This window comes from Betta splendens, chromosome 22, assembly GCF_900634795.4.
Source record: "Betta splendens chromosome 22, fBetSpl5.4, whole genome shotgun sequence".
In the NCBI taxonomy this organism is placed as follows: Eukaryota; Metazoa; Chordata; class Actinopteri; order Anabantiformes; family Osphronemidae; genus Betta; species Betta splendens.
The window spans coordinates 11,364,254-11,387,810 of NC_040900.2; the positions used below are offsets into that span (position 1 = coordinate 11,364,254).

At 42.3% G+C, this 23,557-nt stretch overlaps 1 protein-coding gene across 3 annotated transcripts; it reads left to right on the forward strand.

Annotated features, from left to right (window-relative positions):
* Nucleotides 1-2,256: 2,256 nt before the first annotated feature.
* On the forward strand, nucleotides 2,257-22,047 carry ldlrap1b (low density lipoprotein receptor adaptor protein 1b). Of its 3 annotated transcripts, XM_029139089.3 has the most exons (10): nucleotides 2,257-2,583; nucleotides 10,103-10,245; nucleotides 10,971-11,083; nucleotides 12,872-12,986; nucleotides 13,845-13,917; nucleotides 16,181-16,276; nucleotides 18,337-18,470; nucleotides 18,627-18,661; nucleotides 20,195-20,226; nucleotides 20,840-22,047. In XM_029139089.3, exons 1-10 carry the CDS (start codon nucleotides 2,499-2,501, stop codon nucleotides 20,884-20,886), a joined length of 873 nt encoding a protein of 290 aa, XP_028994922.1. In that variant the 5' UTR covers nucleotides 2,257-2,498; the 3' UTR covers nucleotides 20,887-22,047. The 3 variants fall into 3 exon arrangements, with proteins under 3 accessions (XP_028994922.1, XP_028994920.1, XP_028994921.1); XM_029139087.3 differs by lacking the exon at nucleotides 20,195-20,226 and having other exon boundaries at nucleotides 2,266-2,583; XM_029139088.3 differs by lacking the exon at nucleotides 20,195-20,226 and having other exon boundaries at nucleotides 2,271-2,583; nucleotides 18,340-18,470.
* Nucleotides 22,048-23,557: the final 1,510 nt, after the last annotated feature.

Consider the following 23,557-nt stretch of genomic DNA (forward strand, 5'->3'; position numbering starts at 1 on the left):
GCAAAATGCCTTTTTTTTTAATCCAATCAGGAATCCCATTGAACTGGGACAAAAAGAAACTTATTCAAGCAGCTTATCACAGTTAGCCTAAACAGTGTGAGCAGTGGTTCTCCCACATTGCTATGCAGTAGCATGGGATGGTATTATGCACTGTTTGAATTATCCCAGTGGGTGAATAGAAGTTACTGAGGCTAAAGGTGAGTAGTTAGGCCCGTTTTGTTTGTCCACGTTTCAGATTCAGACCCAATTACTGTCTGGGGGGTTGTGTTCTTCTCACCTCTTGGCCAAAAATGTCCCTCTGAGTTGGAACATAAAAGCAAATTATGGGCTGCCACACACTTTGATTGAATTGATGGTTTTCCTAATGCACTGAATTTTTTTGGAGATTTGGAGTTAAAGCGTCCATCATTACACTGTACACTGAATTTCAATGTGTGAAGGAAGCCCCGTGCTCAGCATTCTGTCACATGCCAGGCTTCCCCAAACGTGGGTAGAGACCTTTTTGTTTCCCCTGCATTCGCTAAGGCCTAACTCCTCAGAATACTGCTCTGCCAGTAATTATTTGGCAACACGCCGCTTGGCAGAGTCGGGTATATGGTATTAACAGATTGTAATGGGTCTTTTCTAGCAGTCAGACCTCTTAAATCCACACCAAATCCAGATGTTTGAGGAGAGGAATCCATTAATGACAAGCCCCTGGTCTAGCTCTGGTATTTTTCTCGATTTACTCGATAAGCGTATTGGCCAATAGGCATACAGTATATCTATCGCCTTTGAAAATACACATTTTCACACATAACCTACACCGGTCTCACTCGGAGACAAAAAAAAATAAATTGACTTCTTCATGTGATCTCAAAGTTGCAAAAAATTTCCAGGACATGATTGTAACGCAGTGCAGCTTTTCTCATAAATTGTGTATTTTGCCCTTCACCTTCAGAGAGAAGACTCATCCGTGTTGAACGCTAGTCAACCTGCTCACATGCCCCTCCAATGTCCTCTTGGACCCTTCTATTCTGCCTACCAGCAGAAGCTCATTGATTTTTCCCCCCTAACACACTCTTACCTATGTTGTTGCTTTTAATGTGAGGTTTGCACATCTCAGTAAAGGTAGATTTACTAGCAGAGTGCGTTCGGTTCTTGCCTGGAACTGGTATCACTGGCATCAATAAGACAAAGAAACTGTTATTAGGACTAGACCTTTCTATATATAAGGAGTCTAAATCTAAATATTAGATTACAGTGCTACACTGATGTTATGGTAATTACTATTTGGATCTATTATATATGCAGATCTGTTTATCGGTGCCAAGAGAGCTTTAGATTGGAGATAATGGTGTCGCCTTTATGTCCTTGTGCTTGTCTTCGCATTCATCTCTTACTTTTCAGCTTTTCGCCTCTAATGGAATGTGGTGCTGCAAGATTTTTTTTAAATCCATTCTCCTGAGTAGTTTATTTAGCGGCTGTTGAAGTAGGCTCAATGGAAGAAACTGGGCTTGGTCTTTCATTTAAAATGTTTCAGTAATGGAGCAAACATTTTGCCACCAATACCCAAAAAAATCCTTATTTGGTAAATAATGGCTAAAAATTACTTGAAACCATCTACATCTGTGTTGGTTGACTGTAGTTTGTCTGTTTGTCCATCTGTTTTCTACACAGTTGATTAATATGAAATGAGTACTTTTTGGTTTTGGCCTAGAGCTCTCAAACTTATTGTTTTAATACTGACTCATTCTACTTTCAGTTTCAAACGGTGACTCATATATATGATGTTTCTTTTCCAACGAAACAAAAACACCCTTACATTGTTTACTTATAAAATAATATTATATTCATAAAAGCCCACAAACTATGTTTTTTGAAATAGGAAATGCCATTGACTATAGGCTTTTACCTTAAATAAAATATTCTAAATGATTTTATGTAGCCCAATGCTCAAAGCTTACGTTAAAAATTCCCTTGGTGAATTCTAATTTATTTTCTCTTCATGTGTTTTGTAGCCAAGTCAGTGAAGGTGTGTACTGGGTTTCAAGTGAGGACATTCCTGACATTCCTCGGGATATAAGGTGTTTTCAGCAGATCAGAAAAAAGCTTGAATTAAACATGAGCGCTGTGACTACGTTCCGTGATATGACTGCTCGATGATTTAAAATGACTTCGGTGAAAAGACACAGGTTGGGAGTGAAGTCGTAGCACAATGTGGTGCGAGGAACGGCGGCGACCGCAGCTCCGCCCGCCCGGGCTGCGAGTACTGCTGCAGCAGCCGCACTCGCGTGATTCCACAAACAGGCGTCACGCGCGTTATCCGCTTAATTTACATACATAACACCGCCCAGGGGGACGAACATGATAATCTATCGACTGAAACCCAGCCGTGCGGAGGGGAGAATAACACAACCGAGAAAAAGTTTCACCGGGAGAACGCTGTTTTAAACCAAACCAAGTGTTTCGACAGAGGCGGAACAACGTTTGTCGGGCTCTTTGCCCCACTTTTGGATATGGACGCTTTGAAATCCGCCGGAAGGGCAATTATCCGGAGCCCTAGTATCGCCAAACAGTCGTGGGGTGCGGGCAGACATAAAAGTAAGTATTCCGTGGACGTGAAACCCTCGCGGAGGCGTTAGCCGCGGCTAACTTGGCTCAAACAGGCTAGCTTCGACAAGTAACTAGCTAACGTCGCCGGCGTTCGCTTCACAACTCAGTTGAGCGGGCACCAGCTACAGTTGTGGGGGGCTAAACAGCTGACAGGTTGTGTGTGTGTTTGGGGGGCGGTGTTAACTCAACCCCCCCACCTTTACATTACCGAACATGGCGGATTTATCTCGTTATGCATTTGAACTTTGTGAAGCGTTCGAACTTGACACGAACGGCGCCGCCCGCGGCTCGTAAGCTGACTCCGGTTGACGCGTTTCCGCGCGCGGCGGCGTGTCCGGCCGCCACGCTGCGCCCCGCGGCGTTCAACCGGGCACCGGCGTTCGCGTTTGCTCGCCGGCACGCGAAGCGGAGGCACGTCGTCGCCGCAAAAAAAAAAAAGTTTGAGCCCCGTGCGGTGTCGTACTTTGTGCCACGTCACTAGTGCCGGTGGCGCGTGCCCGAGAGAGGCGCGGGGGAGACACGGGAGAGGGATGAGCGGCTCGTCTTCCTGGCTGTACAGCCCTAGCAACGCACTGTTGCTAGGCAATACACCGCGCGAAACACACAAAAAAACGAAGGGCTGCATGTGGAGTGGATGCGGAGTATGATCGTGAAGGAGTCTCCAGTTCATCCAAGCGCCAAGCTTGAATTAGGGATTTAATAAGCGTGAAAGTGGCCGCGGGTTCTGCGATGGCTGGATCCGTGTCTCCGCCGTGTGGTCGTCACCCTCGGAGGTGCCCGTCTTTCATGTGCGGCTACACAAAGGGGGTGATGTCTCCCTGCTCCCGTGCCCCCCCCCCCCAACCCCCCCTTCCCCCTTTTTGTTATTTCACACACAATGGCGCTGCTGGCAGCGAGATGTCACATGTGTCTGACTGCGATCAATGCTTTGTTTTGGCCCCCGTGCTCCCCGTGTGTGCGCGTGTGCGCGTGCTGCACAGTCAGCACGGGTCCCTGCGCTTTTAGCCGGTGGACGTGGACGGTGCGATCAGGTGGCTGATGCTGAGCCTCGTGCACATTTTACACGAAGCGTGCACCACCGTTCACATCCTTCCTTTGTGTGTGTGTGCTGCTGTCTGAGTCAGTCAAGCATAAACCTGCTTCTCATTTTTATTGTCCCTTAAGTGCAGTACTTTCACTGTTTTAATTTGTTGATATAATTATAACCTTAGCTGTTTTGCAGGCCCTCTGAAATGTTTTTAAGATGTGCGGTACTTCTAGGTTTAACGGGTCCATAATTTGAGGCAGAGGTTGGCTGCATGTGTTTAGTGAGATTGTCTCTGCCTCCTGTTTGAGCAATGCCTCGTCAAAGCAGCCCATTCACTCCTTTGGCATTCATCAGCGCTGCATTCCTCTACTCCCTCTGTCAGTGCTGGATTATAACAGGCACCAGTTTCCATGAACCAGCGCCACGTCCCTTAATTGACGCCTGCACGTCCGCATTAAAAGTAGTCAAGAGCCAACACCTGCCTCGCTCTGTTCTGCACTCTCTCGCCAGTGCACGGGCAAAAAAAAAAAAAAAAGAATTCACTAGGTCATTTCCTGTTTGGTTTTTACAGCTCCGTTGGTTTGGTAGCCTGCTAAGCATGTCTCTGCTCTAACCTCTCATTACAGCCAAATAGTTGCTGTCTGGGAGATGAAAGAATGGGACAGAATGGAAGGTTAACTGTCTTTTTTTTTTTGCCAGTAAAGTGTGGGAAGCATAACATCCCAACTGAGCTGAAGAGAGACACGCCAGCTGCCATTATTGAAACATATTGTCTCAGTTAATCTGTGCAGATAGACAGAATGTCTGTAATCTCAACCCACTTAGACTCTTTTATATTAACACTTGCATACATTAACATTGTTGTTGTCACAGCTACGGAAAGTGGAAGGCAGTTTTAACCCACAAAGTCTAAATTACACTAGTAGCTTCTTTTCTGCATCATGGTGTGTGTGTGGTCCGCTCTGGTTAGTCCGTTCTGAACCGCCCCCGTTCAGAATCTTTCATAGGAAGCTACGGCACCAACCTGTAAAAGAGATTGCTTCCTGCAGGCAGCTTTTATTAGGTTGTAAAGACATTACTGATTTATGTGTCAGTTCTTCTGTAAACGCTATCTGCTGCCTTGTGTGTGAGATGGTTTAAGGAGTCGTACCTGTAGTGAGGGGTCTAGTACCATACTTTGCCTCTAGTTCTTCAAGATGGCAATTGTTAGTCCCATGGGGAAATACTACAGGTGTTTTTTATGTAATGATTGTCTGACAGAAAAAAACCCACAGTGATCAGTAATTTGTATAGGCTAAACTGAGCACTAAATCTCAAAATGTATTTCATGAGTCATGAGTTTTATTCTCATTGTGGTGACCTCTTACAGAGTTTTGTTATGTGCAACCAGTAGATAAGCTTGGACAGGAAACGCATTATTTAACCAGTTCATCTCTTGGTAAGAAATAGTGTAATCTCCTTTAGCCATACGTCTAGACATGTGTGTTAAGATTTCCATAGACCTATTATCAGTAAAAAATCTTGTTGACTAACCAAATGCTGTCTGAGACATTAAACAAAAGGCTTACAAACACCACTTAAGTACAGACGGAGTTCAAGCTGCCTGGAAGTAGTTCGGTCCTCATTCTGAGAACCCAATAATTATAGCTACCTCTCTGTGATCCGTTCACGTGAGTTGGGGTATCAGATATCACCACAGGTTTAAAAAAATCTCACATTAATATATTATTGCTAACATGAAGGGGCTGCGGTGTGGTCTTTGTTCTAGTAGCAGGAATAAAGCAACCTGTTTTTCCACTCAATGTCAACATGTAATTCAGGCAAGACTTGTCAGCAAGTCATCCAAACGAATGCTTGTCGCAAGAACCCTACATTTTATATAGTGCCACTTCCCAGTCGTCAGTATTGCGAGCGTTGCAGAGGAGACCCTCTCTGGCATCGCTGTGCACAGGATGTTTAAAGGATCAGTTTCATAACCCGGATTCTTGTTGCGAGTACATTCTGGCCTCAGCTGGTCATCAGCTGTAATCCCTGACTGGCATTACAGCCTCGCGCTCCCGCTCCCTGCCTACACTTTGACCTTAACCAATACTAGAACCCTTGCGTCTCCATGGAACGACTTAAATTGTGAATGCTGCACTCTCATCTCTAACAATCGACTGTTACACTGACATGTATCTGCAACAGTGCGTAGGGATCTGCTATTCTTCCAGGCGCTGACGCTTTGTCTTCCTCTTCTTAACAATGCTCTATGTCAGGCTTTTTCCTATAATACTCATCCATTGTTAGTAACTAGCGGTGATGGTGCTTGCCTCTGCCCTGCACTGGAGTGTATGCAATCTGTGGTTCATAGCATGACAGTGTGAGACTCTGCAGCGGTGTTTCTCTGTAGAGAGTCATTAGCACTTAACTTAGCCATAGCATAGTTAAAGGTTGCCCGCGGCTCTTTCCCAACAAGCTTTGTGCTGAATCTTGTGTATGCCTCCAGGCATCTTCTCTCATCTGAGTCGGCAGTTTCTAAATTTGCCTGTCCTGATTGGAATCTAATAATGCTGCAATGGGTTTTTTTACTTGTCTTGTAATTGTTAGATAAGATGAAGTTGCTTCACCACAACCATAGGTCAGCCAAGGCCCTGAATAGCTTTAGATACTAGTTAAATTAGCTAATAAGGCGTTGATGTGACTAATTATGAGCTTTCAAAGTATAAAAAAGAAGGTTGTTTGCCAGGATTCTGTTTTCTTTCTGCCTAATGGTTTAATGTTGGTAAAAGAAACAGAATTCTATTTTATTAATTTCACACTTTATAAGCAGTCATGTGTAAATCACTACACTGAAAAAAGCCCAGGGAACCAGACGGGTCCAATTTTCTCTGGTTCGTGGACACTGGTGTAACAGCACACACAGAGCTGTCAGTGCCGAGAAGCTTCTTTTATTGATTTATGTATATATCTGCTGAATCTGTAGATGGCGATGGGGCTTCCACAGTTGATCTGCAGGTTGGTTCTTGCCCCTCCCCCCATTTCTTCATCAGTAATGAAAAATTCAGTATATGTAACTCCATTAGACTGTTGGTCACTTGCTCAAATAGTTAAGTATCACATCAAGTCACAGTCCCTCTAGAGTCAGGTCAGTTTTAAGCTGTGAAACACTGTTAAGTTTAGGTGGAAGCAGCCACATAACAATGATAGAATAAAGTTGTCAGGGTGACGCTGGTGAACTGTGTTTTTGGGTTCCTGTTACTGAGGGCTCATCTTCTCTTCTACTCACTGAATAGCCCAGCACTGCAGTTTCCACGGTGATCAAATCATTGCACCTCTTTAATTGTCAATTACATCTGTTGAACCTGAACATATGTGAATTTATAGTGACAAGGAGGACTTGAAGAATAATTTGCATATACATATTTGCCTTCTTGCTGTGAGGCGACAATGCCACTGTGCCGCCCCTTGATGACTTCCCTATTTTCTATATATATATATATTTCTTGCTGTGTCTTGCTTTTATATTTTAAAGCATAGGCAAGTAAGTAATACTGATTTTTTTTCTGCTCATTACTGCTGTCGTTGCTGGTGGGTGAGAGGGACGGTGAAGGCGATCTTCTCTGACCCTCCCTTGTCCAAGCTGCCTGCTCCATGTCCTCTGAATAAGCTTTTACCAAAATATCCACACCACATTCACCCCCCGTTCTGCTGCTCTGATGCTGCACAGAATCAGCCCTCAAATCCCTTTTGATTATAATTCCCAAGACCTCTATGCGGTCTTGCCTCTCTAGATCTCTTGTTGCATCAAAAGGGCACGACTGCCTCTGTAGTTTTAGCTTCATTAAAACTTGATGTGATTTCTGGCTAAGAATGAAATCATTTGATTTTAAGAGAGAGGCTAAAACCTCTACAAACAATTTAAAAAAAGAGCCAAATGTTTAAAGCTTGATCAGATACTTCACGTTGACATCCCTTTTCATGTTAAAGACAAGCAAGCACTCAAGTTGAAAAGCAGGACTGAAAGTGTGGGAGTTGCTGCAAGGTTTTTATTTGAGGTTCTGTTCTTTTCCTGTTTGAAACTTACCTACAAAGGGTCAATATGATCAGAAATGTCACTGGTTATTTCTATTTTTCTGTGTTAAGTCAATAACCTTTTAATTTATGGTTTGGACAACAGTATTTTTTTATGTTGTTTCTAGCTCCCTCTGGTCTGTGAAATAGGATAGAATAGAATACCTTTATTGTCCTGCGATGGGGAAATTACCAAATGCATGCTGGGATACTCGTCTTCTCCAAGTTCACACAATTTAGCATTCAAAGCATCGCTAATAAATCAGTCAAACTGCTATAGTGCAGTAGGTCATACCTGCCTATGTGTGCAGTGACTTGTCACAGTACACAGTCACTTTTCCGTGGGAAGGGTCTTCTGTCTTTTAAAAATATTAAACCTTAATGTTTTAGGTTGTTCTGTAAGAGCACTTTATTAAAATAAATGTCTACAAATGAACTATGTTTTTACTGTATCCAAGGAGCAGCTGCATGTTTGTGTGTTTAGAGGTGTCATAAAAGGTTTCCAGGGACGAGGCCAGAGGCACTATGTGCTGTAAGGACTTGCTGGTTCGTTATTCACACAATTCTTTGAACAATTCTCACACTTCCTGCCCACACTCTACCTTTCCTCTCAAATCCCATCCGCTTCCACTCAGCACACATTGCCTGTTTCTGTGGCTTATTCACCCAGGCGAGCTCCACTGACCAGGAGCTTCAGCGTAGCCTTTGAAGTTTTCTCCAATCAGCAATACAGGCGGTTGGTGTCCATGAGGGCCGGGGGTCGTGTTAATGCAATTATTCCATACAAAGGAGTGTTCTGGGAAAGGCTTTTGTTTTGTTGCCCACCAAAAAAAAATATTAATCTGTTTCTTGTTCTGATCTCGCTCTCCCTCTCCTGATCCAGCACTAGCCTGCTGCTGCTGCTACTACTGTACAACTACCACCGCTGTATTCTTCAATGACATTTCACCCTGACCCTGAACGTTTCCAAGGCACGTCTGACAGATTGCTGAAATTCCACAGAGCGTGTTTTATGTGCTTCACCTTTTCTAAACACGGACAATTTCTAAATGCAGGGTTCATTTATTTTTTTACAAACGCAAGCGGAAGTGGTTGGAGCTGTCATTCTAACAGAGGTTAAGGCTGCATTATATTTGTGTAACTGTCTTCAGTTGTCTTAAGTGGCTGTGGTTCATAATGGACATTTATAGTGCACTTCGACCACTTGGTAACTTGATTTAGGTCATGAATAGCAGCTAGCTATGCCTTGCCTCAGATTATATTGCAGTAGGGTGCTACTTATCCAGGTACTAATGTGACTACAGGATCAGCAAGGGAGGAGGGGCGCCCGATCTGTTCCCCACACTTAGCAGTGTGAAGACCTTGACCTTAGAGTGGGTGCTCACCCATTACTTAAGTATAGGTTTGGTAAGTGCTGCATTTAGGCCATTTAAAAACCTTCATAGCCACTTAGTGGGCTTGGTTTGGCTGGAGACGGAAGGAATATTATAGGTTAGCCTAGCTTCTTTCTTCACATGGTTGAAGTTTACAAGCCATTAGTTTGTATTCACAACTTTAATTATATAGTTATGAAATGAATTTGCTCTGTGTAGAAGTTAATTAATTGTAATTGAGTTGAATTGAGCAGTTTATTCACCTGCGTAATATATAATTTGACCCATAATATAAAATTCTATATATATATATATATATATATATATATATATATATATATATATACATAGTCCCATGTTAACGTGTTTAAGGTCCTCTGCTCAGTATCGCACCTCATCATGGCTTCGATTTAAAAAATGTGTTTCAAAGATGAGTTATTTAGTTTGTCTACTTGTGAAAAGTTCTACTTGCAGTTGGGGAAGACAGAACCGCTAACTCATACTGTGCTCATCTCTTCCACTGTTGTCTCATCTGTGTCCTAGTGCTGTGATCAAACACGACACACTGCTGCTGTCTTGATGTTGATATCAAGAAAAAGATCAGCAGATATTTCTGAGTAAACAAACCCAATCCACTGCAACATTTAAAATGGAAAAAAGTCAAAGTAACTACTGTATACAACAGGGTTCTGCAACAGGTCAAATGCAAATTCATTATTTAGGCTATCATCCTTTGTGTTTGTTCTATATTTCCATAATTTTGTGTGTAAATGTGCCTATGTATGTGAGCAGATCATTTTCAAAATGTAGTGGCAACTTGTTCTCGATACAACACACCTGCTCTGATGCTTTTTACTACCATGGGAGGAGTATTAAAACTTAAATTAATTACGTTTTAAGTAATAAAAAACGAGGAGATTTAAACGTCTCTGCTTTCGGAAATTGGGAGAATTATGTGCTTTATTTACATGTATACAATACTTTTACATTGTATGTATGTACACAATACTAACTTTTGACTATTTATCACCGGTGCGTCATTCTCATCTTGCAGAGCTTCCAGAGAACTGGACAGACACGAGGGAGACCCTGTTGGAGGGCATGGTTTTTCACCTCAAGTACCTGGGAGTCACGATGGTTGAGCAGCCCAAAGGAGAGGAACTATCTGCGGCAGCTGTCAAGAGGATAGTTGCCACTGTAAGGACCACACGCCTGCAAATCAACAGCAGTGAACACTAAACCAATGTTGATCTCCTGTCAACACACCGTCCAACAAATTCAGAAATATATTCCCAGAAAATGGGGCTTTCCAAAACATTCTTAAAAAATGTCTCCATCTTGAGCCACATTAAAACCATCCAGTAGTTTTCCACTGTTTGACTGACACATTGGTGAAATGTGGCTGAAAGTGGTTTTCTGCAATGAGATACTTGATGATATTGTGAGTAGGATGTAATTAGTTTGTCCACTTGCTCAGTATGTGGCTCAGCCACCTTTATCACCCCAGAAAAAGCTTAACGCTATCGCAACCGGCAGCTCAGTGGATAAAGAAGTTAGTGGCAGCGGAATGGTGTCACTCAGGAAAGGGTGACGTCTCAGGAAGGGGTGACGTATGAGGCATGGCAACAGTTCCTGTTGTTAGCTTCCCCTGGTACGCATGGAGATGCTTGTGAATTCTGTTGGGTTTTTTTGTGATTGTGTGCAATAGTTTGAAAGGATTTTATTACCTTAGATTTTAGATCTTAATTGAAAACATTTATGGTAAAATGTATCGATCTGTGTGATTTTTTTTTTAATTTTTTTTTTAATGTTTAAATGTTTATAACAAATATAATTTTTTTTTTTGTGATGAGCTTACTCAGCTCACGCGATAACTTGATGAAGTGTATGTTAGACTCTTTCCTTCTGTCTTGATCTCTCAGGCCAAAGCCAGTGGAAAAAAACTTCAGAAGGTTACATTAACGGTCTCCCCACGAGGTATTATCCTTTACGACAGTGCCTCCAACCAGCTGATAGAAAACATCTCCATATACAGGTCAGTCCGCTTCTAACTCCAGTGTTCTTCACCAGTGCACACTGTGTACATCACTGAATTGTATGGCCCTAGGTATGAAATGCTTCTATGCTTTAGCTTTTAAACGCATTTAAAAAATGTTTTTATGTTATGATCCATCACATTCAAGTGAGCCGTGTGCCCGCTGCTCAACCTCCACTGGCCTTCAGTTTAGGGCTAAGATTAAAACACTTTTATGAGTCTGCACGCCAGATGAGACTCTCCATTGGTTTTTCAAGCTCCAGCAGTCCTACTTTTAATAATTTTTTTTAAAGCTGGTGGATTGAAGACAAAATCTTATTTGTTGACAGAATGATTTATAGGTTTTCTTTACTGACCATATTTCCAGGTCTCAAAGTGAAAGGCTTCATTGCCTCGTTAGGTCACGTTAAAGGCATTGAAGCCTTCAATAATTCAGAATCACACACTCAGAGGAAGCAAAACACAAAATGAGACAACACTGTCCTTAGGTTACTATAATATTTTAGTGACTTTTTTCATAAATTGTTTTTAAATGCTGACATCGTGAACCCTCTTCCTCCAAATGTGTTTTTGAACTGCCAATTTAATCCGGACCCTCCTGTTTGCTCCTTCACTACATACTGATGAACTGGCACCATTCAAAGTTAAATGAGCTAACTATTAGCAGTCTGCTTATTCATGCTGCTGTACTTGTACTGTGTACATAAGCTGTGGTTCAGAGTCACTGCTGTATCTGTTGACTGTATGGATAAGTTGGACAAATAAGAGTATGCTAACAAACCTCTTGTACCACACTCTATCGTGGCCTGTTTTATTGCAAGCTCATTTTGCTATAAATCCCTAGAGTGTTGCGCTCATAATGATGCTCTCATTTGAAAAATTAAACGCCTAAATAGTTCAGTAATTAAAAGGCTGACTGCCCGAGGCCCAGTCCAGCTGCGACCTCAGGGTGGAGTGAAGACAGCTGGTTGTATCTCACACACCAGTGGAACTCTACTCACTAGACATCTGCTGGAAGAAGATGGATGACCAATAAAAGAAATGGATTTGCCTAGACACCCAATTTTCCTGACAGCCTCTCACTAAAACATTTACCCATAAATCCTGGATGTGATGTACAGACCCGGGCTGTTTTTGTTAAACCTTTTCCAATTTTTATCCTCACACACTTTTATTTATTGATTGAGCTCTATTCCTTTCCTTTGTTAGTTGAGCAAGTGTGTGACTGGAGTACAACGATGATGCTCGAAGGTGACAGGAATGACATTTATTTTAGCATGCTCCATTGTTTTATGCCTCCCTCCCCCACCTGGCCAGCCTGCCTGTTATGGAATAATGTCATAATGATCAAATAGTGGAGAAAGGGAATTTCTAAAGCGTTAAAGATTAGTTTGAGAGGTGATGGGGGACATCTGAGACACCTCACATCAGTAGATGTCCTAACGTGGACATGGGTGTTAAACAGGTGCACAAAGTGGTTGTGGGATGTAGTAACTTGTTTCCAAAGACAAGACAGGGCAGATGTCCAATGTGTATGTGTTTAGTCCAGCGTCTAGACACTGTTTCGCTCCTACCTACCACAGCTGGGGCAGCATCAGGTGCAGAGGGATTAGACTGAGTGCAGCTGGCTTTGAGAACACCAGGGATTTCTATCTAATAGTTCTTGGTTTAACTCAGATTACTGAACTAGTTTAAGGGTTTAGTGGAGATGAAGTTTCATGGCTCCACTTGATCTGTATTGATTTTCCAATACAGAGTTTTTAATAAAATGTTTGTATTGTTTTTCAGAATATCCTATTGCACAGCGGACAAGATGCACGACAAAGTGTTTGCCTACATTGTCCAAAATCAACACAGCGAGGCCCTAGAGTGTCATGCCTTCCTCTGCACTAAAAGAAAAATGGTGAGTCAATTTGTTGTGTGTCTGTGAGAGACAAAGACAGACGTGTTGAAAATTAAGCTACATGAAATTATCATCATCGTAAAGATTGGACACGGAAACAACCAAAACATCTCTGATCAGGGCTGTGTCTGAAAATGGAAGAAATCAGGTTACCTTTGCTTTTAACGCTTTCCCAGTTGGCATCTCTAAACGGCTTAGGCTAAAGTCTGCATGACGTGATGGCACATTGCAGGCTTTTTTTGGCCTGGTGCAGGTCATATTTTTTGCAACTGTGTACGTACAGAAAACCACACTGAACGACACAGACGCCTTCCTCCAGGCAGTGTGGGAAATACAGCATATAAATTCTGCACACAGTCAATTCCTCATGCAGGTATATGATACACTCTTTGCCCATGGCAGTGGTGGGAAAACACTTTATGCACTTTATGTTTTGCAAAGTAAACTTGGAAAAAGTGCACTCTTGATGATGCTACTGGAGTAACACTTCACCAGCGAATTCAAGCTAAGTCAGGAGACAAGGAGTGAGGAGTGAGAACATGCGGGGTGGGATCTGCTCCATCTCTGGAGGTTTGTAGAATGATCGAACCACTCCCAACGCTTCCTTCCCTTCCATCACTAATTTAGGCCATATATCCTCCCAGTTTCCCCTCCCAGTTACATAAACAATTTGTAGCGGAGCCCCCGGGTTTTCGCTTCCTCCTCTTTTTACATCTGTGAAGCAGCCAGTCCCTGTGTTTAGTAGCAAGTTCCTGTTTTCATCCCAGTCATGGCTCAGCTCCAATCAGAGATGCCCGTGAATATTATTTATCTTCCTTTTACCAGTTAATCGTTTGTCTTCCTGCCTCTTTCCAACAGGCCCAGGCAGTAACCCTAACAGTGGCTCAGGCTTTCAGAGTGGCCTTTGAATTCTGGCAGGCTGCCAAGGAAGGTACGCATGTTCTCCTCACACGATGAGTGTGAAGAATAAGTGAACAATTCCTCTCCTCCTCCTCGTGTTTGCCCGTTGTTGTTGGTCTCTCTACTCTCACTGTACACGTACTGTATAGTCACTCCTGGTCATCAACTATTCGGTCTATTTGCTCCCAGACTTTTATTTCATGACATTTCTTTTTTGTCACAACCCTCTAGAAAGGACATGTGACTGTAGTGTCTTCATTGATTGGACTGGTTCAAATATCACCCAGCAAGCATGTAGTGATGCCTCTTTATTACAGACTGCATCAGTCATGGTTAAAAACTCATCTAGGTATCAACACAAGGACAGAACGTGTATTAAGGTTGGTCTTGAGCACAGATGTGGCCTCTGTGCAACTTACAGTACTGTGAGAACAGGACACACACATGGAAGCGTGTTTTATATTGGGTTTTTTTTCTGAAGTCACCTGTGGAATCATCTGTGTTATGTTAAGCTTGAAACCTTCCACATTTTTGTAATTGTGTGTAATGGACAGATGAGCAGACTGTGCATGTTCAGACACAATGTGGACACAGTCAAAGCGCCGTGTAAGGATGGTGTCACACGCTACCTTTTGCACAGCTCAGCAGAACATGCATGTAATTTAGTGCACTCCAGTGTAAATGATCAGTTCTTGCCATATAATATTTTTTTCTGCATCACCACTTGCCACCTCCCCCTCCTTATGTGTGTGCATTGCCTGGGAGGAGATCTGAGTTTTTTTTTTTTAATAACCCATTGTTGCTGTCTGCTTTGTTTTGCACCTGCCAAGCCGTTCTCTCTCGACCCTCTCCTTCCCCCAGCATAGCACTTTCTTCCTTTATATTATAAGAAGGGAAGAAGAGATTGAAGGAGGGGGATGGGGGTTAGGAGAGAGGGCAAAGGAGCATTGAAGGTGGGGCAGGGAGGGGCGTGGGGGGGTGGCAAGTGTGTTGGAGAGAATGGAAAATTGTTGTGCGTGTGTCAGTGGAATCTCAGCCCCCTGACAGATTCACTGTTGGTGCCATTGATCCTGTCTCAAGTGAAGGCACGCTTATTTATTCACCCCACATTTCTACCCCCTTCCTCCTCTACTGCTTCTACTGTGGTGTTTAGGAATGTTTTAATGTGGGCACATTTCCATTTTGGGGGTGGATTATTTTTCCTAAGATCAAGGCCATAGGCTCCCTCCTCTTCATTCGCTTGCACATATTTTCAGTTGAATATTAATTTTGCCTTGCTTAATCTTTCCTTCTCTCATTCCTCACCTCTCCTGGCCCCCTGATTTAAAGCCAATTTAATTTGCAGTGCTGTTTTCTCGTACAGTAGTTCAGCATTGTGTCACTGATATCTACTGTAGCTGGTGGGAGGTTGTCGAGGGGAAAGGGGAAATGGTAGCATTCTCATCTCAGCGAGGAAGCAAGACATGGGTGGAGATGATGAAAATCCCATTGAGTCCTTTTAGTTAAACCCATGAGACAAGGGCGGAAAGGAGGGGTAAATCAAATATGTCTTTCTAATTGGCTGCGGTTTCTTAAAGAAATGTCATGTATCACCTCGATCGGTGGTTCTTCATGGTCCACCACATATTCCTGACCCACATTTAGATGCTAGCATATTCACTGTAAACGGCACAGCCAGCTTTCAGATTGGTTCGATGTTTTGCAGCAGTTTATTACCATGGGAGGAAACAGGTGATTGCTGAGGTAATTGTAGCTCTGCCATTGCTAAGATACCTGGGCTTGAGGAAAGGGAAATGTTTAGACTGAGTAAGTGGATGAAATACGCACGTCATCTTCTTGGCCTCCCAGCAAATTATCATCATCATCGCATGTTTTCCTTCTACATAACTTACATACTGTATCATGGAAAGTTGTGCCATTATAGTTTATTGCAGAGCTCTGTGTTTGTTTGTGCGTTGTTGTGCTCCAAGGCTAATGTTAGCAGTTTTCAGTTGCACTTCATGACCTGTTCTAGACCTTATACTCCACTCACCTGCTAAATTTATTATCAATCCCACTCACATGCTACTGGCTACTTTATTTAACTAGTGCACTCACTGTTGTACGAAGTGTGCCTAGTATTAGAAGATGGGGTCTGTAGCAGATGACATGATTTGTACTGCAGCTAATATGCTTACACATTATAGTTACTGAAATGTATCTCTTCATTTGGTTTTCCAATTACAACCTGCTGATTGTCACTGATGCCTGTCTTTATTTTCCCTTTTTGCTGTCCTCTGCCATGTCTGTCACAGAGAAAGAGAAGAGAGTGAAGTCGGGTTCAGAGGGAGAAGGAGCCAGCAATTCCCAGTCGGACAGCTCGGCCAGCCTGGGCAGCCTAAAGGGAGGAGGTGAGACATGTCACACACCATCATGTCTCTCTCTCCCACTCGCTCTCACTCAGTCACAGCAGTCATAGCCTTGGGGGGAAAGAGGAGTATTCAACTGCTTGTCAGAGGTTGGCCTATATTGAGGCTGCAGCTCAGCCTACCACAGTGTCCATTATCTTGGTTATACTTACTCACTAATCACGTCAATGAACAGAAAATGACGTTTTGACTGGTTATTTATGATGATAATGGTAAGGATGAAGCATTCTTTTACTTAAAAGCTGTAACGCCTCCCAATGCTTTTGGCATTTCTATATAATGAAAGGCTCAGTGGAGACATTGTCTTTGAAAGCACAATTACAACCTTATTTGTGTACAAAGCATGAAAGAAGCCTGCATGTTCCGTGACCCCATTGTTTAGTCAGATTTCCTCTGATTCCAGGACTTCAGACATGGGCATTACCTCCTAAACATGTTGACATTCACTGAGCAATACAGCCTTGAGGCATTGTTAGCCTTATGTGTCTGTTCACAGCTTAAGGGGTAATTGGATGTGCACTTGCGCTCCATAAAAAAACATTTTTTTACAGTTTAGATAATACGGTTAGAGTGTTGGACCTTTTAGTTTAACACAGAGGCACCTCCAGAAACAGCCTAAACAGCAGGCTCTCATCTCTCAAATATGCTCAGCCAGGTGGTGTGCAGCAAAACTGACTGCTCTAAGTCTTCTGACATTGTATTTTGGCCCAGGATATGTAGCATTTGTGAGCAACACAGGTTTAGGAATGATTCCCAGTGAAAACACCTAACAACATGGGCTGAAGGCTACAAAGGCTAGCTCTACATTTTGAACTAACATTATCCCTCTGACTATTCTGACATGTAGCTGCCAGTGGCTACAGTGACAACAGTGACAAATTGGCATAATTGTACTGTGGAGTTGCATATGATGATCTAGATGCCTCTGAGTGACCTTTCAAAACAGGCTTTAAGCATCAGCTGTAAGTGTTGGATCAGTACTTCAGTGCCATCAGAAGGTTACATTCATGTACCCTTCACTCTGGCTGATCAAATGTCATGACACTGAGTCAGAAGTCGTCTCTGGTTCATTGGTGGCAGGGATGAGTCAGCTTTGTTCATTAGACATTACACCTTCACAGCTCTAATAACACCAGCACTCCTACTCTGATGCAAAATGTTAATCCGGATGAGAATTTGCTTGAACATCCTCATGCAGTGTCCTCTTGGCGACAAACAATTAGCCCTTTAGTTTCTCAGTGGATTAACAGCTTTTTTTTAGTCTATAAAATTAATTTACAAATGAATCAAATGTCAAAATAGTTAATTAATACACATTTGATGAACTAATCAGACATTTTACTGTTTGTTTAAGCACTAGTTAAATGTACCAAGCAGTTGTTTGTTCCACCTTTCACAAACTCATAAATGTCTTAATATGGGGACATTAATGTCAGATGAGTCAGGATCCCTCTCTTTTTCCCATGACACTCCCAGACCCACAGTATTCCCTTCTTCCTAACAGCAGAATGCTCTAAATGCTGCCGAGCCAGTGTTGACACAGACCATGTTAAAGGGGGAACTTCTATTTCTTCTGAAGTCCCGTGTGTGTGTGTTTCCTGGAAAAGTCGATCGAGGGTGGTCGGGTTTGAGGTGTGAGCACAATAGGATGAAGCTGTGGCAGGAGAAGAGCCGCAGAGGTTTTTATTGTTCTGAGTGGACAGCATTACCTAAAGCCTAGACCCAAATTAGTGTTGACACAACGTATTGACACACATTAATCATTAGGCAGGGCCCTTAAAGGCCAGCTCTTTTCAAAGCTGTGGTGTCAGACATGCAATCAGGCAGTTACTTCACACTTTGCTATTGATGTGTTGGCATCATACTACAGGGGCGTGGTTCATATGAGTGTTTTAATCACAGGAGTTGATCAAATGAAGCAAAAACACACATGCATACTGTACATTTGCACTACACAGAAATAGAAACTAAGATTTTCTAAGCGGTTTGATGTATTTTATTTGTGCATTGAACAAAAGCATCCTTTGTTTGTTTTTTCAAAGCAGTAGCCACAGGAGAACTTCTGAACTTGGCCGATGGAGCCAATGTGGCGCTGGTCCACTCAGGGACAAAACAAACTGAATCGGATCCCTTTACAGCGCATAATCATTCAACAGAGAACAACAATACTGTATGGGTAAGGCCTTCTATCTAAATAAACTGCTTTTGGTCTCATAGCTGAAATCATTGTCGCTTAGAGAAAAAATATCAGTAGGTGTTTTACAAAAGTTATAAAAGTAACGACTAACTTAACAACTTGCTTCTTTTATTGCTTTATTGCTATTTATGGCAGGAGTTGGAAGACGGTCTGGATGAAGCTTTCTCGAGGTGAGACCCAGTGGAGACCGGAGTTCTCTGTAAAAACCTGCACTCTGCTGAACAGCCACACAGTTTGCTGTTCTGAAAATAGTTGCATGGGATTTGGTCTGCTTTTGTAGAAACCACTGCCTCTCCCTCCACGCCGCTCACCCCGGTGCACTCCCGCAGATAGGAGACAGGCTCCACTTACAGGCCCTGGCTCAGCCAACACCCTCTGAGTCATGCTGCTTTTTGTAGACTTTGCTTCCAATCTTCCTAGGCCCACACACTGATTTTTAAAAACCCTCTAATTACCAATGTGCGCTGCACATTTCAGGATATTAAAATCACAAAACCATAGTATAGTAATAAATGGAAAGAAAACACAAACACTGGCGCTAGTTCAAGTCTGTACTCACAACTTACTAAGGTTCAGTTACATTTTTATCAGCACATGAAGTCAGGTAGTCTTCATTTGGTTGTTGCTGTGCAAGTGTTTACACGTTTGTTCTGCACCATCACAAAGGTGCATTCAACCCTTTCATTGTTGAATTAGCAGAGGCAATAAACAGCAGCCAGGACAAATATATGTACCAGAGGTTTTCATATTTTCTAGCTGTTGTTTAGCGAAATAGACAATTGCTTCCACTGTCTCTGCAATCAAGCACTAAGAGACAGTTTTAGCCTAGCTATCGGATAATTATTCGTCTGCACACGCTATAATTACAGCCCAACGCTGGTAATCACCCCACTTAATGATTAATGAAAATGCACCCTGCATAAGCAGAGATGCATCCACATGTAGATTTTTGTAATTAATTAACGTTCAGGGTCCTCAGGGCCAAGAAAAGAGATTCTGTGAATGAGAAAATGACTGTTGTTTGTGTTATCTTTGCTTTACCTGGAAGCCGGTGTCTCCTGCATAAGAAAGGAAATGAGCTCTGGATTAATAGATTGTTTGTAGTAAAGTCATATAAATAGGCATTTTCATCTGTGTACTTTCTGAGTAAGCTCTCCTACTAGATTATTTTAGATAAAAAAAACTATAAGCAGAAGAGATTAGTGGTCAGAGGCCTCCAAAGATTCTCTATCTTTTGTGCTTCGCTAGTATGAGATTATGCTGTATTAAAACCCTCCAATACGGAATTTGTTCATGGGCACCGGGGTATTGTGTCCCACAAAACATGGCTGAGATTGTTGTGGGAAGATTTTCCACTGCAGCGCTAAAGGTGATGCAATTCCTCTACTAACTTAGATGAACTCTTGTCTATAAACTTCAAATGCAATCAAGGTGTCAGGAGTCACTTTTGTTGCTGTTTGAAAGACTGCACTGCCATCTGCTGGCTGTAGAGGATGAACAGTTAAAAGCCTCAGTGAGTGCATGAAAACAAATGTAAACCAAACTCATTTCAGTGACAGAAGAAGGAAAATATGGCTAAACTGAGGTTACAGAATTCGTTTTGCTTAATATTGAATATAGGCATTTGGAAATAAAGACAACTGCGGCCATGTGCAGGTATCAGTGTGTTTGCCTGACTTTTGATGTTTCCTCTGCACCCCCAGCCACAGTCTGGATAGCTTTGAATCCTACTCAGGTAACAATGTCATTCACTAAATCTAATGACTTCCACCCCATTCTCTCCCAGTCAACCCAACATTTAAGTCTTCCCATCTGCCTGGAAATCAGTGTTCAACCAGATTAGGATACATGCAGCTTCATATTTTCTTCGACCATTCACCATTAACATAGCTCAGAACCCGTTGCTTCATTTAGGTCAACTTACAGCAAGGGGCAACTCTCCTAATTCTCATTTTAAAACGTCGTTACTCCGGCACAGAACCTAGTTCTCCAGTTTGTCCACGTCCACATCACAAATGTATGTCTCTGGCTTACATTCATCAGCTCTGTGTGTGTGTCATGAGAATCAAAAATGGTTTGTTTTAGTGTGTGGGTAAACTCTGCAGTTCAACAAAGGAGTCATTTTATTGTCACATTTGACTGTGTGGCTTGGTTTACATTCAAAGTCATGATTTTTATTTTTGGTTCACAATTACAAATATCACTGTTTAGATCATCTGTGTTCACCTACCATTTCTCTTACATTTCCTTTTGTAGTAAATTGTTTTGTCTGCTGAATCATACTGTAGATATTCAGGCCATGTACATATTTTTCCTAGCAAGTGCTAACAAAATGTCTCTTCCTCCAGACTCGCTGAGTCTCGCACTAACCCCCAGGTCCTGGACATTGGGGTAAACCCTCAGGATCTCAACACTGAAGAGTGCCTGTCCCCAGGCAAATGGGACCAAGAGGAGATGGACTTCACTCCACAAAAAGACGCGTTTGGGTCCTAAAGTGAAGCCTGTGCCAAGCAGGACGAACCAGGCAATCACAATGAGGAGAAAAGGTGGTCAAATATGGTTGGAAACTGGAGAGGTGGCACAAAAAAGACTTATGTGAAACCAGACTTCTGCTGCCACGACCTGACACTGGTGAAGTTCAGTGGCCCTCTGATGCTTTAGCGTCTTCAGAACCAGATGAAGCAACATGAGAAGGCTGTTTACAGAACAGGCTAAAGCAATATAGATCAATTTATCCCATTTTCTATGGCTAAACATGCATTTAAGGTTTGTTGCTGTCTGTTCATTACTTCCTTTGTGGTGTCTGTTTACCCATTCATTGTAATGTGTTTGTGGTATGTGTGTGTGTGTGTAAGGTGGGACATAAGAGCCGTTACATATTTTATTTAGTACAACTGGATCAGAGGGGAAACTTACTGCCAGCATTTGGCAGGACTACAAATGTAAAGTACAGATGTGCTTCAGGTTTTCATTGAACAAAAAATGTATGTGTTGGTCAAAGAGTTTGTGTAAAAAATGTATACAAACAAAACAATATTTTTTAAATATACAAAATTTATTTTTGCACCAGTATTCATCCATCTTTAAAAGCACACATTTCACATAAGCAGTTTTAATGTAATAAAGCGTTACTCATTCTTTAGTAGGGCTGTGCAGTGCTTGTTCGCACTCTTCCCCTTGGACATTTTCATGTTTTGTTATTTAACAACTTTGGATCAGGACGAATTCTTTATTCAGCTTTACCTAGACTTCAACAGGCCTGGATGAGAGCAGATGTTTATCCAAAGTATTTTATTTAACTTCAAAAGTGCAGACTTGTGTTTGATTTGTACTAAAGTTTCAGTTATGCAATTCACAGTTGAATAAACAAAACAAGTGCAAGGTTTTGTATGTGTTGTAACTTGGCATCTCATGACTTGTTGAAATACACACTGACTTTGATAAATTAGCATTTTTATCTGGGGATGTGTTTTGCTTTGCACATGTTATATTATGTGTGATTTAATTTAATTCTTTACATGAATTTTAATAAAAGTGAAAATGTGATTATTTTAAATGACATTTCATATTGTTATCTGAACTTATGTTCAGTTTTCATACAGGGTAACGTGTCTTGTGCATATTTATTGTAGTGTGGAATACAAACGTGTGACATGCTACAAAAGAATTAGGAATTAACACCTGTAATCCAAAATAAGTGTATTTAACCAAACCAGTCAAAACTCAACCAGCTGCTGCTAACACATACATGTAAATGATGCAAAACAACAAAATTCAATTACTTACAGCTAAGTTTAGTAAGTTTATCAGTACCCACTACAAGGATAGTAAAGCTGTTCAATCCCATTATTAACCAAAAGGGTGAGTTGTTAGCCAAGCCGCCCACACACAACCTCCCAGGCAGAGCTGCAGCAGCACCGGAGGTCAGAATGGACCACTGTTGGGTCAGCGCCCGTCCACCCCAGGAGAACCAGAGGCAAACACTCCCCCACAGGAGCCACACAGGCCCCACCCCATCAGCCCGACTAGCACCATGTTGGGCCCACAACATGAGTCACACTGGTGGATTCGGCATAAGAGACCACTAGGAAGCAGATCCACACACCCTGAGTGGAGAACAGACCCCCCACACACCAACCACTCCACATACGCAAACACACACCTATACACAAACTACCACATACAATGCTACAAACATCTACCCAGTCATACATGAATCCATGCACTCTCACATACATACATGCTCACACCGACACCATTCACTTATTCGCAAATTCCCCACAGCTGGCCCCCACCTCCGGGCCTCAGTGAAAGAGCCCACACCCCGGCCCTAAATGTAAATGTACATGTATGTGCTCAGGTATGAGGAACTCCCTGAGGGGTCCAGCAGACAGAGCTGTCAAAGCGAAGGCCGCGGTGCTGCTGCCCAGGGCTTCACAAGCAGCACAGACTCCCTCCCTCTCACACATGCATGCATGATTATGAAATAGTTCTGCCACATATAACTGCCTTCCCAGTCTCGCAGAGGACATTAGGTGAGGTTCCTGGTATGGTTGTTTTCTATAAAGGTTGCACATTCTCTCCTCACATAGCTGATGAAGTCTTGATCATTGAGTAATGATGTATTAAACCTCCAATTCCTGGTTGATGGTGTAACTGTCTTAATCAAAGAAATGGACATTGGTGCATGATCACTGATTGTGATAGAGTGAATATTGGTGTTAGAGACATCTTGTTTAGAATTGTAACCGGCTAAGTAAGCACGTGGGAACTCTGCTGATGCCAGAGTGTAATCTATAGTTTGGGGAATATGAGTTTCCTGTAGTAAAGAAATGTCTGCTTGTAGGGTTTTCAAATGGTTAAACATTTTAAATTGTTTCTTCTTCTTATTGATTCCATGTACATTCCATGTGACAATCTTCAGTGATAACAAACTCATGCCTTGTGTAAATGTTGTGTGACATGACCCTTTGTATACTGTGAAGTGAGTAACCTTAACATGTGTTAATGGGCGAGTTTGAAAATTGAATGTAAAGTTATGTACAACATCTAGTTATCATTGCATC